The sequence below is a fragment of the Chlorocebus sabaeus genome, chromosome 6 (genome assembly GCF_047675955.1).
Source record: "Chlorocebus sabaeus isolate Y175 chromosome 6, mChlSab1.0.hap1, whole genome shotgun sequence".
Lineage (NCBI taxonomy): Eukaryota > Metazoa > Chordata > Mammalia > Primates > Cercopithecidae > Chlorocebus > Chlorocebus sabaeus.
The window spans coordinates 1,039,190-1,055,638 of NC_132909.1; the positions used below are offsets into that span (position 1 = coordinate 1,039,190).

The following is a 16,449-nucleotide window of genomic DNA, read 5'->3' on the forward strand; positions in this document are numbered from 1 at the left end:
ATCTAACTTTGGTTCTGAAGTTTATGGAATGGAAGTATTTAAATGGAAAGATTAAATATATTAATATTTTTGACTTGTTAGGATTTTTGAATACTCAGGCATAACTCACAAAATTATGCTACTGGCTTTAAAATTAGTTTTACATTGATTCTTAGAGTATCTTAATCATTAGTAGGATTAAATCCATTGATTCTTAGAGCCTCTTAATTATTAGTAGGATTAAATCCAAAGTACACATAGTGAAGATAATTTTAAAACTATTTAAAATGGTAAATTTACCTATTAAAGATGAAGCATGAGAATGGAGCAGGAAGTGTCACATAGTTCCACTTCTGTATGGATTTGCTCAGAGAAACCCCTGAGAATGAGACTGATGAGAATAATGGCATAAAGCGTTTGGCAGACAAGCTGTATAAGTGGGAATAACAAGGGCAAATTTTCTTGTCTGGTTAGCTCTTTTAAAAAACAAAGAAAATGGGCCGGGCGCGGTGGCTCAAGCCTGTAATCCCAGCACTTTGGGAGGCCGAGACGGGCGGATCACGAGGTCAGAAGATCGAGACCATCCTGGCTAACACGGTGAAACCCCGTCTCTACTAAAACTACAAAAAAACTAGCCGGGCGAGGTGGCGGGCGCCTGTAGTCCCAGCTACTCGGGAGGCTGAGGCAGGAGAATGGCATGAACCCGGGAGGCGGAGCTTGCAGTGAGCTGAGATCCGGCCACTGCACTCCAGCCTGGGCGACAGAGCGAGACTCCGTCTCAAAAAAAAAAAAAAAAAAAACACACAAAGAAAATGATCTTGTAAAGATAATTGGAATTTGGGAAAATAACAAAAATTAAGTATGCGTACGGGATGGCAAAGCAAAATAAGAACTCTTTCAATGTGTTAAGGTCACAGTAACAGCAGAGAAATAAATACTCTAGACTGACATAGAAATTCTAATATTGCAACTAATTTACAAAATAAATACCTTATGTAATATCAGTTAAATAACAATCTTTCCAAGGTTTCTATAATTACACTTTTTTATTTTTATTTATTTATTTTTTTCCCAAGATGGGAGTCCTGCTGTGTCACCCAGGCTGGAATGTAGTGGCAAGATCTCAGCTCACTGCAGCCTCCGCCTCCCAGGTTCAAGCAATCCTCCCACCTAAGCCTCCTGAGTAGCTGGGACTACAGGCACCCACCACCATGCCCAGCTACTTTTTGTATTTTTAGTAGAGATGGGGTTTTGCCACATTGGCCAGGCTGGTCTCAAACTCCTGACCTCAGGTGATCTCACCCACCTTGGCTTCCCAAAGTGCTATGATTACAGGCGTGAGCCACCACGCCCAGCCGAGGAATGCATTTTTTTAAATAGCACCAAAATAATAGTAAAAGAACACACAGACAAATTAGACTTCATCAAAATTAAGAACATTTTATTTGGAAGACTGAATGAAGTAAGGTGAATGAAAAGACGCAAAATAGAATATATACACATATTTCTGGTTTTTTTGTTTTTTTTTTTTTTTTTGAGACAAAATGTCACTCTGTCACCCAGGCTGGAGTGCAATGGCATGACCTCGGCTCACTGCAACCTCCACCTTCCAGGTTCAAGTGATTCTCCTGCCTCAGCCTCCTGCATAGCTGGGATTAGAGATCCACACCACCACGCCCGGCTATTTTTGTATTTTTAGTAGAGACTGGAGTTCACTATGTTGGCCAGGCTGGTCTCGAACTCCTGACCTCGGGTGATCTACCTGCCTTGGCCTCCCAGGCGTGAGCCACTGCACCCGGCCTATACACACATATTTCTAAGACAAGATACTTACTGAGATTACATGAATATCAAAACCCATTAATTAGGCAATAAACCATACAAACAATTCTTAAAAAGAAGGTTTTGTGTATAAAAACTGCACCTCAATGTTTTAAGATAAATGGTTCCACACAAAAATATGCATCTACCTCTCCTTTTGGAAAACCAGACTATAGGGTAACACAATATTTACTTATTAAGGATTCATCTCCTCACAAGTTAGGAAGGACAGCCTTCTCAGCAGTGGCAATAAATGGGAAGTAATAAAGGTAATTTCTAACTGGCATAACAGATCTGGGTGAATCACAAAAACCACATATCTGGAAGGCAAGGTGTATGTTCTCTCAAATCCTGCTTTCCTGCTCATGCAGCAATCATCTCAAACACAGTACAGAAGTTATGGGAGTCCACAAAACCTTTAGATGACTTATGCTGACGATGTGTGCTGCCAAAGGAGAATCAAAGGTCTGAGGTCCTGAGAATTTCTATATACTCCCAAACCATGAAGCCATAGTAACATAGACAGTTTTGGATGCACCGTTGGATGGGACACATCCACTCTTCTTGGCTACAATATTTTCCACTCTCTGTTTATTACACCTACCTGTCTGGGCCAATTACTGTTCTTACCTGGCCCCAGTAGGTCTTACAACCAGTGACCTGCCTACCAATTCTGTCCTTCAGTGCCCATGACTACAATGAAGGACCTGGGAAATAAGATGCCATGAACAGTGCTAGGAAATATGGAGCATCACTGCAAATAAACAATTCATGCAGACCCCAGCACTTGAGTTTGTCACAAATGCCTCTTCTCAGGGAGACCTCTGGAGCTACAAATAAATCTGGCATAAAATCGACACCATGATTAGGACCACACAGCTCTGCTCTTTCCTAGGAGACCTTGGAAACCAATAAAAATTAAGACAAATAGGACTAAACTATTTTCTGAGCTCATACTATGTCCCTAGGGGCACATAAAGTTGGAGCTGTTCACTCTTCACATTGGCAGAACATATACATCAGCACATGGTGAGACACCCCATGTCCCTCTTGGGTAATGTGGGGGAGGGAATATCCCACTATGGCAATCACATAAAAAAAAAAAAACCTATGAAGAAGGTAAACCTCCATGGGCTACAATAATCCAGATTGCTCTTCGTCAAATTTGGGTTTTGTCTATGCCTTGAACAGTTCAGCAAAATGGAAGAGAACCCTCAATAGGCTTTTATTATATTACTCCTTTCAGAATTTGGCGAGCACAGTGGTCTGCATTCCTTGAGCACATGTGAGTGACTGATGAAAAATGTGAGGATATGCCACATGGTAGTGTCTGTTGTAACACTGGGCAGATTAGAAAGTACAAGTAATAATCTCTGGAAAGTTTCCCAAGTACTTGGACCTTGTAGTGAATCTTTCAACTACTGATACACAGATATATGAGGTTTAATTTCTGTCGGATCCCTTGAAAAGTCGGCTCTCTGGTGTGTTATGGTGAATAAGACAATGGCACATGTCAACAATTGCTAGGGCTCTTCTGTTGTATGTACTTTCTGGTGCCTGACAAGGGAATATCTTTTGTTGAAGGCTTTCCCACATTTACCACATTCATACGGCTTTTCTCCAGTGTGGATTCGCTGATGCTCAACAAGTTTGTTTTTATAGATAAAGGCCTTCTCACATGCAGTGCAGTTATAAGGCCTCTCTCCACTGTGAACTTTCTGGTGTTGAATGAGGCTGGTGCGGTGTCTAAAGCATTTCCCACATTCACTGCACTCACAGGGCTTTTCTCCAGTGTGAACTTTCTGGTGCTCAAGAAGTCTTTTTTGGTGGCTAAAGACTTTTCCACATTCATTGCAATCATAAAGTTGTTCTCTAGTATGGATTCTTTGGTGCTGAAGAAGTTTAACCTCAAGGTAGAAGCCTTTCCCACATTCACTGCATTCATAAGGCCTTTCTCTAGTGTGGATTTTGTGATGCTTAAGAAGTGTTTGTTTGGAGATGAAGGCTTTCCCACAGTCACTGCATTCATAAGCCCTTTCTCCAGTGTGAATTCTCTGGTGTCGCATGTAGTCAGATGAGCGGATAAATGATTTCCCACATATGATGCACACATAAGGCTTTTCTCCAGTATGAATTCTCTGGTGCTCAAGAAGTCTTTTTTTGTGAATGAATGCTTTCCCACACTCTTTGCACTCATAAGGCCTTTCTCCCGTGTGGATTCTCTGGTGATCAAGAAGTGACTGTTTGTATATGAAGGATTTCCCACATTCACTGCACTGATAAGCCCTTTCTCCAGTGTGAACTCTCTGGTGTCGAATGCGGTCATAGGAATGAATAAAAGATTTCCCACATTCAATACATACATAAGGCCTCTCTCCAGTATGGATTCTCTGCTGGTGCCCAACAAATGTTTGTTTGTGGCGGAATGATTTCCCACATACGTTGCACACATAAGGCTTTTCTCCATTATGGGTTCTCTGGTGTTCCACAAGTGAGTATTTGGAGCTCAAGGATTTCCCACATTCGATGCACACATAAGACCTTTCTCTAGTGTGAATTCTCTGCTGGTGCCCAACGAGTGTTTGTTTATGGAGGAATGATTTCCCACATATACTGCACACATAAGGCTTTTCTGCATTATGGGTTCTCTGGTGTTCAACAAATGAATATTTAGAGTTCAAGGATTTCCCATATTCCCTACGCTTATAAGCTTTTTCTCCAGTGTGGACTCTCTGATGTTCAGTAACATGAACTTTCTCATTGAAAACTTGCTCACATTTGTAACGTCTTTGTTGAAAGGTCTCCCTGCTTCTTTGTGCATACTCTTCTCTGCTGTGGGTGGTCTGGTGTTGAAGAAGGCCCAGGATGGTTGGAAAATCCTTCTCAATATCTTTGCATGGGAAGAGACTGCCTGACAGAGGAATTTTGCAGCTATTCAGAAGCAAGGCACTGCTCTCCTCCTTTCTGATGTGTTTCTCTCCGCTGTCCTGGTTCTGGTGCAGTTGCAGGTTAGAACCAAATGAAAACCATTTCCCACTGGCCGCAGAAGTATAAGGTTTCTGCCAGGGAAGTGTTCCCTGGTGCTCAGTGAGGTACAAAATGTCTTTCATGACCAAGATACACATCTCACAAGAATGAGCGTTTGGGATGGAAGGACCTGGCTTTGGAGTCCTGGCCTGTGACACTCCTTGTGCAGAAATAGTGTGCTCAGAAGGGGCCTCCTCAGTCTCTATTCCATGTAAACACCCTAAAAGCATAAAAATGCAAGTGAAGTATATGCAGACTTTGGTGGAAGGGAACAGCTCCATTACAAATACCTATGGAACACAGGGACGGATGAGTCCACGTTTTGTTTTTTGTTGTTGTTGTTTTGTTTTGTTTTTTTTTTGAGATAGAGTCTTGCTCTGTCACCCAGATGGGAGTGCAATTGCAGTCACATCTCACTGCAGCCTTGACCTTCCAAGCTCCAGTGACACTCCCACCTCAGCCTCCCAAGTAGTTGGGACTACAGGCATATACCACCATGCCTGGCTAATTTTTCAGAATTTTTTGTGGAGACAGGGATCTCATTATGTTGCCAAGGCTGGTCTCAAATTCCTCACCTCAAGTGATCCTCCCAACTCAGCTACCCCAAGTGCTAGGATTATAGGCATGAGCCATCGCACCCAGGCTATGGGTTTGTTTTCAGGACAAGGGAGCTGGAGTCAGGTCAAGGAACATAATACTTGTAGTATAAGGGCTCTGAAGGTTACCATGTAGGGGAAGACCCATAACCAGCAGGAGAACAAGGAATCGGGTACTGTGGTGGGAAGAGAGGCAGGGGGCATACAACTCCCTTCTCTGTCAATGGTGTTCAATAGGACGTTGTCTGATGGAGACAGGGGAGACCTGCATAGAATGTGTGTCACCCCAGGAAAATGCAATTACAACTGGATAGCTGATGTTTGAGAGCTTAAGTAGATAGTCTTTGATTTACAATGGTTGAACTTATGATTTTTCCACTTTATGATGATACAAAAGTGACGTGCATTCAGTAGAAACCATACTTTAAATTTTGAACTTTTCCCAGGCTAGTGATAGGCAGTGTGTATATACCCTTGTGATGCAGTGGTAGCAAGCTGCAGCTCTCAGTAAGCCATGCAATCACAAGGCTGAACAACTGATACTCTACTGTGTTGCTAAGCTGGGATGTCTAATAAGTTGGGTGTATTAAATGCATTTCTGACTTATGGTATTCTCAACTCACAATGGGTTTACCAGGATATAACCCCATCATGAGCTGAGGAACATCTGTATCTGCACAGCTCATAATATTAAATACATTAGGTATAGGCTAATGTTGGAGAACACTGCAGAATAGGAACTGGAGAGATGTGGAGAACAGAGGTAGGAGACAATCACTGTAGAAACGACAAGCAGGCAAATTGTCAAGCAGGCAGAGAAAAGAGAAAAATGAGGTATGGCCATGAGCCCTGGCACCAAAATAGTGGGGAACATAGGACATCTGCCTGGTATGATTTGAGTTCAGCCCTGAAATCATGACCTCCCACTGCTCCTAGTCACAGGTCCCAAACCTCGTTAACCCCCCTTGCTATGGCTAAAGACTTCACTACCCTTTCAGGAACACAGGCCTTTCCCCTGTCCCCAGCTTAAGTCAGGAGACTATCTCAGTCCTGGAAGGCAGAAGCAATCCTAAGGGAAAAACAGGGAGGCGGATCAACGACACTGGCCCAGAGTGCCCCAACCCATGACAGACTACAGGAGGGAAACTTTTTACAAAAAAACCCTTGGGAGTGGGTGTTGCTGTCATAGTCTAGGGTTCCCTACAAATAGCAACCATGTAAGTACCTATAATTCCTGAGAAAGGCAGGTCCAAAGACATGTCTACTAAAGGCAGGGGGAGAACCTGTAACACAGGTCCACCACAGAAGTGAACCTTAGCAAGGAGTGGCAAAACCAAGTGGTATCGGTTGGGCAAGTTACAAGAGCCCAAACTCTTAACTAAAAGGCTTCAGGACAGTAGATGTTGGGGCAGAAAAAAACCCAGGCCTGGCAACCACAGCGCCTATGTCTTCCACAGGTCAAGAACCAAGGAAAGAAGCAGGGCCCATGTCCAACTCTGGGAAAGACAGGAAACTCCTGGAAAAAGGGGAAGAGCAAAGTCCAACAGAGGTCGATGGTGTGGTTTTAAGAGATCTTACCCACTGAGGCCACAAGCGAAAAGTTCTCCAGCATCACATCATGATACAGGCACCTCTGAGCTTCATCAAGGAGGCCCCACTCCTCCTGGGAGAAGTACACAGCAATATCCTCAAAGGTCACATGGCCCTGCATGATGGGGGCAGGTGAGATCATGAGCAGACTCAATCCCCAGGAATCCCAGTAAATCTCCCTCCTCCCTAGTTCTCCAACTCAGAGGAGATACCAGGTCCTTATAGTATCTCCCTCTGGGCCTTACATCATGGAATCTTATCCATGCTCCTGCTGGTTCATCTCGCTGGAGACCCAGATATACTGAAACCTGTGCTTACTGTCTTGGCTTAAAGTGCCAGTACAAGGATCCTGAGTACAGCCATACTCCCTCCCAGTTGCACACCATTCATGGGAACACATCTCCAGATCATGGCTGCTACACCTTGAACTCCACCACCCTCAGCATCCATGATGCTGGCACTTCACTGGCTTCTCCACATGCCACTCTGCTCAAGGGGCCCAGGCAGCACTTGCTAAATGCAACACGGATCCAGCACCACCACACATCTTTGTTAGACCCAAGCCAGAGGCAGTCTCAGGACTGTTATGAAGACTTCCCCATCTGGCCTGGCTCTTTGTTCCAATTTCAGCCACTCAGACCTTGTGTGAGCTCATGCTGCCGAAGTCCACTTCCTCCTCAGTGTTGTCTGTGCTGCCCCCACACCCGTCACATCTTTCCTCTCTCCACCTATACTCAGTCAAAGCCTGGTCCCCAGCTGCTCCCACCACAGGCTGAATGAGTCTCCCAGTCAATCTCATTTGCTCTTAACCTAATCTGTCCCCCTGTCTGAAACTACTCAGGCCCCACCAAGAGTTACCAACAAAAGTCTGAGCCAGCAGAAGGGAGAAAAAGCACCAGCCCTGGCCTTGGTGTCATTTGACCTCCAGTACTGCTTTGCCTCTGAATGAATCTCTTAACCATTCCCCATTTAAAGACTGTGCCAGCAGCTGGACACCCGTTTCATCCTACCCCCACACATCCATGGTTACTACTCTTCTTTATCGGTCTTAGTGATGGTTCCCACCTCTAGGTGACCATGCAAGAGACCCAGTCGTTAGAGAATACGCTCTACATCCTTCCTCACTGATGGAATTGCCACTATGACCTGAAGAGTGTTCCTCTTAAATTTGCCATGGTCCACAGGCCAGCCACTGGCTGATGGATAGCTTTCACTTGGATCCCTTCCCTGAACTCCACGTGTCTGTCTCTTGCTGTGCACCTGACACCACCACCAAGAAGTCCCAACATGAGACTCCACATTGTGAAGGCCTAACTCCTGGACTCTGGTTTCCGATTCTGCATGTAAGGAGCTTGGAAGTGGCCACTCTATCACAATAGCAAGTAAAGAGTTAAACAGACTAAAAAATGGACAGTTCTTCTAGGATCCACACAGGAAAGATAAGGGCACAGGACACACCACTGCCCCCAAGATTGGAGAGATAAACAAGGGAATACAGGGGAATCAAGGCTCACAGGAGCAGAAACTCAGGAAAGGAAACCATCATGCAAACCAGTGCCAGGTTAAGAAAACCCAATCTATAATACATAAATTGCTGGAAGCTCTGTGTAGACAATTCTGTGAGCTGAAAATTCAAGAGGCACTTATCACTATAAGGGGCCCCCACAATCTTGCAATATTTACCTCCAGAAACTTAACCAAGTTCTTATGATGAATACTGGGGGAAAAAAAAAATCCCCTTGTGCTTCCACCAGAGAGGGGAAAATGAATCATTTTAAAATATGCCATAGCAATGTGTTCCTCTAAACAAAGCTTGCCCTTGGGAGACAACAGTTAACCAAAGTCCAGCCTACGGAGGTTATTATCAGAGCCTAATCTATCTGAGGGAAGGGAAATAACCAACTACAACCCACTCTAGTAATCCTCTTCCACATAAGGGGAGAGAAAAAGCATAACAAAACACTATTTAGAAACACATGAGAATATCAGTCAAGAGGAACAGGCTCACTAAAACAGAGACCTAACGGCGGGACTTAAAATGCTTGCCCTGCCTGCTGACACACCTCACCGCTACATTATTAAAGGCCTATTTACAGCAATTCCTTTTACTGAGCTCATCATGTCTAGCTATCGAGAAAACATCACAGGCACTTTGGGAGGCCGAGGCGGGTGGATCACCTGAGGTCAGGAGTTCGAGATCAGCCTGGCCAATGTGGAGAAACCCTGTCTCTACTAAAAATACAAAAATTAGCTGGGCGTGGTGGCGGGCGCCTGTAATCCCAGCTACTCGGGAGGTTGAAGCCGTTTCCAAAAAGATGTAAGAATCCTTAGCACATACATGCCTGACCACAGGGCATCAAACTATATGAGGCAAAAACTGACAGATCTTCAAGGAGAAACAGATCAATCCACCATCATAATTGAAGTCTTCCACACTCTCTTCTATCTGTTACTGACAGATACAGTAGGCAGAAAACCAATAAACTTAGCTGAATTCAACAACACCATCAATCAACAGGACATAATCACCATCTTTAGATTACTTTGTCCAACAAGAACAGAATATGCGCTGTTCTCAAGCTCACATGGAATATTCAACGAGACAGACCACATTCTGGGCCTGTTTTTTAAATCTTTAAAACTTCCTATTTTCCTGATGCTTCAACATCCCCAATACATTATGAGCAACCCACCCCGGTGACCACATACCCAGCATGCTAAGACTGGTCCCTGTCACAACCTCCCCTTTCTTTCCTCCTTTGACAGTGACTGAATGACATTCAGACACACTAGGAAAGGCGCCTGCCCACAGGTCCTTGCTCTCCCTGTTGGCTCCCTGCCTGCTTGGTTGAGTCCACTCCCTGAGAGCTCCTTCCATATGGCTCCATGCATGGTTTGCTGTGCCACCCTCTATGAGGACCTATGAATGTAACAAATCCTTTACGCCTCTCAGAGTTTCATTTCCATGGCAGTGCTGGAATGATCCTAGAGACCCCACGAAGGGCACTTACTCCCCAGTTTACAATACACAGTCATAAAATACCTCTTAATACATTTAATAGAAATAATACAATGCTCTGTGATCACAATGGAATTCAACTAGAAAGCAGTAAAGCTGGCAAATCCAAAAATACCCGGGAGATGTAAACAAGACTTAATGCATGGAACAAAGAAGAAATACTCAAGATAAATTTAAAAATATTTTTAACTAAATGACAATGAAAACACAACTTAGAATTTGTGAGATGCAGTGGAAGCAGTGCTTAGAATAAAATTTATAGCACTGAATACATATACAGCCGTCCCCGCTCTTAGCCACTATTTTGTTTTCCATGGTTTCACTCACCAGTGGTCAACTGTGGTCCGAAAATATTACATGGATAATTCCAGAAAAAAACAACTCAAAAGTTATAAATGACGTGCTTTTCTGAGCAGTGTGATAAAATCTTACACTGTCCAATGCTGTTCTGCCCAAGACGTGAATCATCCCTTTGTCCAGTAGATCCACGCTGAATACATTACCTGCCTGTTAGTCACTATGTGGCCATCTTGGTTATCATATCAACTGTCTCATTATCACAGTGCTTGTGTTCAAGTAACCCTTTATTTTACTTAATACCCCCAAAGCACAAGAGCAATAATACCAGCCATTCAGATATGTAAAAGACAACCTGTGAAGTACTTCCTGTAAGTGAAAAGGTGGGAGTTTTTTTTTATTTTTGAGACAGAATCTCACACTGTCGCCCAGGCTGGAGTGCAGTGGTGCCACCTTGGCTCACTGCAAGCTCCGCCTCCCGGGTTCATGCCATTCTCCTGCCTCAGCCTCCTGAGAAGCTGGGACTACAGGCGCCTGCCACCACGCCTGGCTGACTTTTTTTGTATTTTTAGTAGAGACAGGGTTTCACCATGTTAGTCAGGATGGTCTCGATCTCCTGACCTCGTGATCCACCCTCGTGATCCACCTTGGCCTCCCAAAGTGCTAGGATTACAGGCGTGAGCCACTGTGCCTGGCCTAGAATTCTTAACAAGAAAAAAAACAATCGTACTCTGAGTTTGCTAAGATCTACAAAAAGGACAAATCATGTATCTGTGAGATTATAAAGAAGGAAAAGGAAACTCATATTCTGTCACAGCTCAAACTGTAAGAGTTTTGGCCACAGTGCACGGAGACTTGCAGTTCCCTATATATGCCCATATCATTCTCATCTCTAAGCATTTGGACACGCTGGAGCCTATGCCCAGGAAACCTTTCATCACTTCATCCTATTGGATGCAGAAATGAGAACATCTCTGCATAACTCCTGACCCTGATTAATCATCCTGGGCCTGAGGTGACCCCAGGGACCCAACACGAAGGAAAAAGAGTCCTAGGACATCAGTGTCACCTGGGTCTGTGGGTCAGAACCATGGCTTTAGGGAACAGGGTCAGTGAAGACCTGGGACTTCTTCCACTTACCTGTGATGGTTTCACAAACTCTTCTGTTGCCATGGGAATCTGTAGGAAGAAGGAGGCTATGAATAAAGGTGTTCACGGTGGCATGTACAAAGGTAAGTTGCTCTTGCCAACTGTGTGACACTAGACAAAGACCTACCCTCTCTGAGGTTGCCTTCATCTATAAAATGGAAACACTTAATGGTGGCTATCTCGTAGTGCTATTGTAGGCATCAAACTCATTCATACGTATCCAATGCTAAGATTTAGTTAGTACTGACTATGGCATTAAGATTTCTGTAAACATTTTTTAAAACTTTGATGTTTCTTACTTGCCATTTAAGTCTTTATGTGAATGTGGTATCTTTTCAAATTATTAGAGGCTTCTGTGATTCCTTGACAATAAATACGTAGTGTCTTTTCCCACACCATTCTCTGATTCTGATACCAACTAGGTGTCCTACAATTCAATCCTATTCTAACACTACCTACCTGGGAGTTGCATCTAAACCAACAGGTTTAAGGGCTCAGTCATACAAAACTGTCCTCACTTCAAACGCCAATTGCAAGCCAATGTCCAGACCACTGTAATTTTCTCCACTTGGCTACAAATTTGGGGGCTGCCATGACCTCTCTCCTTAGGTTCAATAATTTGCTAGAACCACTTACAGAACTCAGGAAAATACTTTACTTATGTTTACCAGTTTATGATAATGGATGTAACTCAGGAACAGCCAAATGGAAGAGATGCATATGGCAAGGTACTGGGGAGAGGGGGTAAAGCAGAATACTTCCATGCTCTCTTATGCCACTCTCCCAGCATTTCCAAGTGTTCACAACCTTGAAGCTTCCAGAACTCACTGTTAAAGATTTTATATAACCTAATCTCCAGATCTCTGTACCCCTCCCTGGAGGCCAGAGGTACGACTTAAAGTTCAAATTCTATAATCACTTGATTTGTCTGGTGACTGACTCCACCCCGTCTGCACACCCTAAGCCATCTCATAAAACTCAAGTGTAGTCTTCCCTTATCAGCTGTTTTGCTATTTGCAGTTTCAGTTACCCACATTCAACTTCAGTGTGAAAATTATAAGTATTAAATTTCAACTTCAGCCTGAAAATAGTAATATTAAAATTTTAATATTAAATATTAAAATTCTAGAAATAAACAATTCAAGTTTTAAATAGTGCACCATTCTTTATTTATTCATTTATTTTTGAGACGGAGTCTCGCTTTGTCGCCCAGGCTGGAGTGCAGTGGCTTGATCTCAGCTCACTGCATGCTCCGCCTCCTGGGTTCACGCCATTCTCCTGCCTAAGCTTCCCGAGTAGCTGGGACTACAGGCGCCTGCCACTATGCCCGGCTAATTTTTTGTAGTTTTAGTAGAGACGGGGTTTCACCGTGTTGGCCAGGATGGTCTCGATCTCCGGACCTCGTGATCCACCAAGTGCTGGGATAACAGGTGTGATCCACCACGCCCAGCCAATAGTGCACCATTCTAAGTAGTATGAGGAAATCTCACTCTTTCGAGTTTAGTCCCTTCTTCAAAATAAGAAGGGTGAATAGTACAGTAACATATTTAGAGAGATACCACATTCACATAACGTTTTTTATAATTTAATTTTTGGTTTTTTATTGTCTCAACTGCAGTTACATAACTTTTATTAACTTATAAAGTATAATTGTTCTATATTATTTCCAGTTATTTATTGTTCATCTCTTATAGTGCCTAATTTATAAACTGGATTTTATTATAGGTATGTAGTCTAGGAAAAAACATAGTATATATATGTTGGGTACTATCTGCAGTTTCAAGCCTCCAGTGGGGGTCTTGAAAAGTATCCTCTGAGGACACGGGGGAACTACTGTTCAGACATTCATTGTTCAACTACTAAATGGTATAGCCTATTGTTCCTAGGCTACAAACCTGTACAGCAAGTTACTAAATACTGTCAGCAACTGTAACACAGTGATAATTATTTGTGCATTTAAACATTTACAAACTTAGAAAATGCAATTTGCCTCCTGATCAGAAAGAAAGAAAATGAAAAGGTACAGTAAAAATATGGTATCATAATCTTATGAGACCATCGTCATTGATGTGGTCAACACTGTTATGTGGTACATGACTTATCACAAGACACTTTTCACTGAGGAAATTACAAGGATTTTAGGAATTCCGTGCCAGGAAAGCATGACAAAAAGCAAACATATTTATTAGTGGCATTTTAATCGGTTAATTGCTTGCATAAATTTAATCCGTTGAATCTCTACAGTCTAAACTTGTATTTTCCTGGGAGAGCTGCTCTTGCTGGGCTTGGGCTGCTCCGCTAGTCTGGCTGATCTTTTTCTGGCTCCACACAGAGTGAACAGCTCACCCAGTCTTCTGAATGGTGACTCTACACAGTGTCCCACCCTCAAATCCATCCTATGCAGTGTGTATTCCTTACACATTCCCTCTGGAAGTACCTCTGGAACCCCTTGGCCCTCCTATATGCAGGCAGCCTCGCAAGGCCGACCCACACTTCCCCAGCCTCAGCCCTCCCTCTCTTCATCTCAAAGTAAAACCTTAAGATTTCCCGTTTAAATTTAAGGCTTGACCTGAGTCTAGGCCCCAGCCTGTCACCATTCACACGTCACTGAGTCGCTCTCCTCCCATGAAATTTCTACTTATGATTCCAGCTGCCCATGTAACAACTTCACTCTGTGGCAGTTTAGAAACACCACGTCCAAAATTCAACTCCCACTATCTCCCTGAAACCTGCTCACCCACCAGATTTGTCAACTCTTGCAGGTGTTCAGGTAAAAGAAAAACTTGGGTTCATACTTCACTCCCACTTTTGCTCACAAGCACAAATGATGCAGCAGAAAATTCTGCTGGCTTTACCTTTAAGATCTACCAAGATTCTTATTACTTAGGTCTCTTCAGCCATCCGTCTGATCCAGAATCCACCATAATCCTCCTGGAGTCTACTACAGCAGTCTCCTCACCAATATCTCTGCGTCCACCCTTATCACTCTGTAACAGTCTGTTCTCTCCACTCACGGCCTCTGAAATTTTTTTTCAGACCCTCACTCAGATCGTGTTCTCCTTTAGTTCACAACCCTCCGTGGCTCCCAACGACTCAGAATTAAAACCCGGCTGCTCAGGCTGCCATGGCAGCCGTGCCTTCTCCTCATTCTCTCTGCTCCCTGCAGACACCGGTCGGCCCCCAGATTTCCGAATGCTCGCGACCCTGGCGCACCTCCCAGGCTCTGAGCGTGCAGCTCCCACGGCACGCAACGCTCTCCCTTCTTCACCTCGCCGCCCGTCAGCTCTGAGGACCCCACCCAGAACGCCTCGCTGTCAAGGGCCCTGAACTGCAGAGTCCCGCGCAGGTGACCCCAATCCAGGGCTTGAGGACCCGGGTGAGGATCCGAGGACGCCGCTCTCACCTGCGGCTTATTCACAAGCGCTGCCGCTGCCATGGGACTCTGGGCGGGGCGGGGCCTGGAGACGCGCGCCGTAAAGCCCGGGATCCGGCGGGCGTGCGGTGGCAAATCGCTGGGCGACGCTCAGACCGAGACCAGGCCAGCTCCTCTGCAGGCGGACACCACCTCCACCGGTTTCCGGCTCCAGTTACCTGGCCCGGACCCAGCCAGCCGGAACCGCCTACCGGCGGACGCACTCCCCTCCAGCCAAAATGACCACCACCGGAAAGACGCCGGAAGATTCCGGCGTATTGCGCCCTTACGCAGGTGCCTCTTTCCTGGGCAACGATTGGTCCAAGGCCACGGCACGCTCGGCGCACAGTATTCTGGGTGGTGTAGTTCCTACCACGCCGCAGTCCGCAGCGCCCTGAGAACGCAATCCAAGAGGGTGAGGACAAAGGAAAAAACCCGTCGAACTAGGATCAGCAAAGCCTATTACATATACATGATAAAAGAATACGATTTGATCTTCATTTCTCAACACAAAAGTTGACATATATTGCATTCAGTACATTAAAACTGTTGACAAAATTGTATAAAGTATCAGTTCTGTCCCCTTTGTCTATCAGCACTCTGTCCTTTTATATGTTTTTACTTGCTTCAAAAAATATGTACACAATTCTGGAATGTGAATTTTTCAATGCAAAATATACCCTGGAGAAACTCCATTAAGTCAGTTCTGCAATAATGCAACGTACGCATTCTTGAAAAACATGGAATTATGCAAAATACAAAATAAAATCACAGGACTTATGGAGACACAAAATATCATCTGTGAAAGATAAAATATAGAAGTATAATAAAACACAATTTTACACATGTAAAACATTTAATAAATAACTAATATGATAAATATGGCGCTTTACTTAAAAAGCCTGAATTTTGCCTGTGAAAGTGGGAGTCAAGGGTTGCAGCTTGTGAGTTACTGTGAAGTGGTGGTAGGAGAATTACATAAAATCAGATGGAAAGTGTAACACTAATATGGATGGGTTTAGCTCACACCATTGGGTGAACTGATGTTACCAGTAGATTTTCAAATTGTGTTCTTGTACGAGTTTTTATATTCCTACAAAACTTATTTTAGCTGGATACAGTTTTCTGCATTCATCTCTTTCCTGCAGACAAAGCAACGAGGAACAATCACAAATTTTGTGTTGTGTTCAAGGTGTTTCCTAATTTTTCAATGGTGTTGGGAAAATCCTGAAACAATACTGATGGGACAGATATACAGAGATCTTTACTAATCTCTAAAATTGTGGTGATGTGTTGTGCAGTTTTGCTCTCATTCATTCACCCAGACTCTTGTAGATGGACACTGAGGCTATTTCCAATGCAGTTTTTCAGGAACTGCCTTTGGGCAAGTATCCATAAAGTGTCAATGCTCAATTAAAGTGGGAAATATGCAATAGGATAAGCACAGAAAAGTACTCTCCATGGTGATGGTAAGACATCTATTTTTTTCTCCCCTACTTATTCTTCTGACTTCAACTGAAATCAACACATCCTAGATATCGAGGTAATTTAGTTTGAAA

At 43.9% G+C, this 16,449-nt stretch overlaps 2 protein-coding genes across 2 annotated transcripts in view; one reads left to right on the top strand and one right to left on the bottom strand.

Annotated features, from left to right (window-relative positions):
- ZNF550 (zinc finger protein 550) overlaps positions 1 to 6,968 on the top strand; it is a 28,547-nt gene extending 21,579 nt beyond the window's left edge. The window contains exon 7 of the mRNA XM_073015846.1: positions 6,881 to 6,968. The gene's annotated coding sequence lies outside the window, so the exon portion shown is untranslated. The remainder of the gene's footprint in view (positions 1 to 6,880) is intronic.
- ZNF549 (zinc finger protein 549) lies at positions 1,394 to 15,482 on the bottom strand. The gene is made up of 4 exons (XM_007998323.3): positions 14,882 to 15,482; positions 11,470 to 11,508; positions 7,002 to 7,128; positions 1,394 to 5,047 (listed from the first exon to the last, which is right to left on the bottom strand). Exons 1-4 carry the CDS (start codon positions 14,912 to 14,914, stop codon positions 3,324 to 3,326), a joined length of 1,923 nt encoding a protein of 640 aa, XP_007996514.3. The 5' UTR covers positions 14,915 to 15,482; the 3' UTR covers positions 1,394 to 3,323.
- Between the last annotated feature and the right edge of the window lie 967 nt (positions 15,483 to 16,449).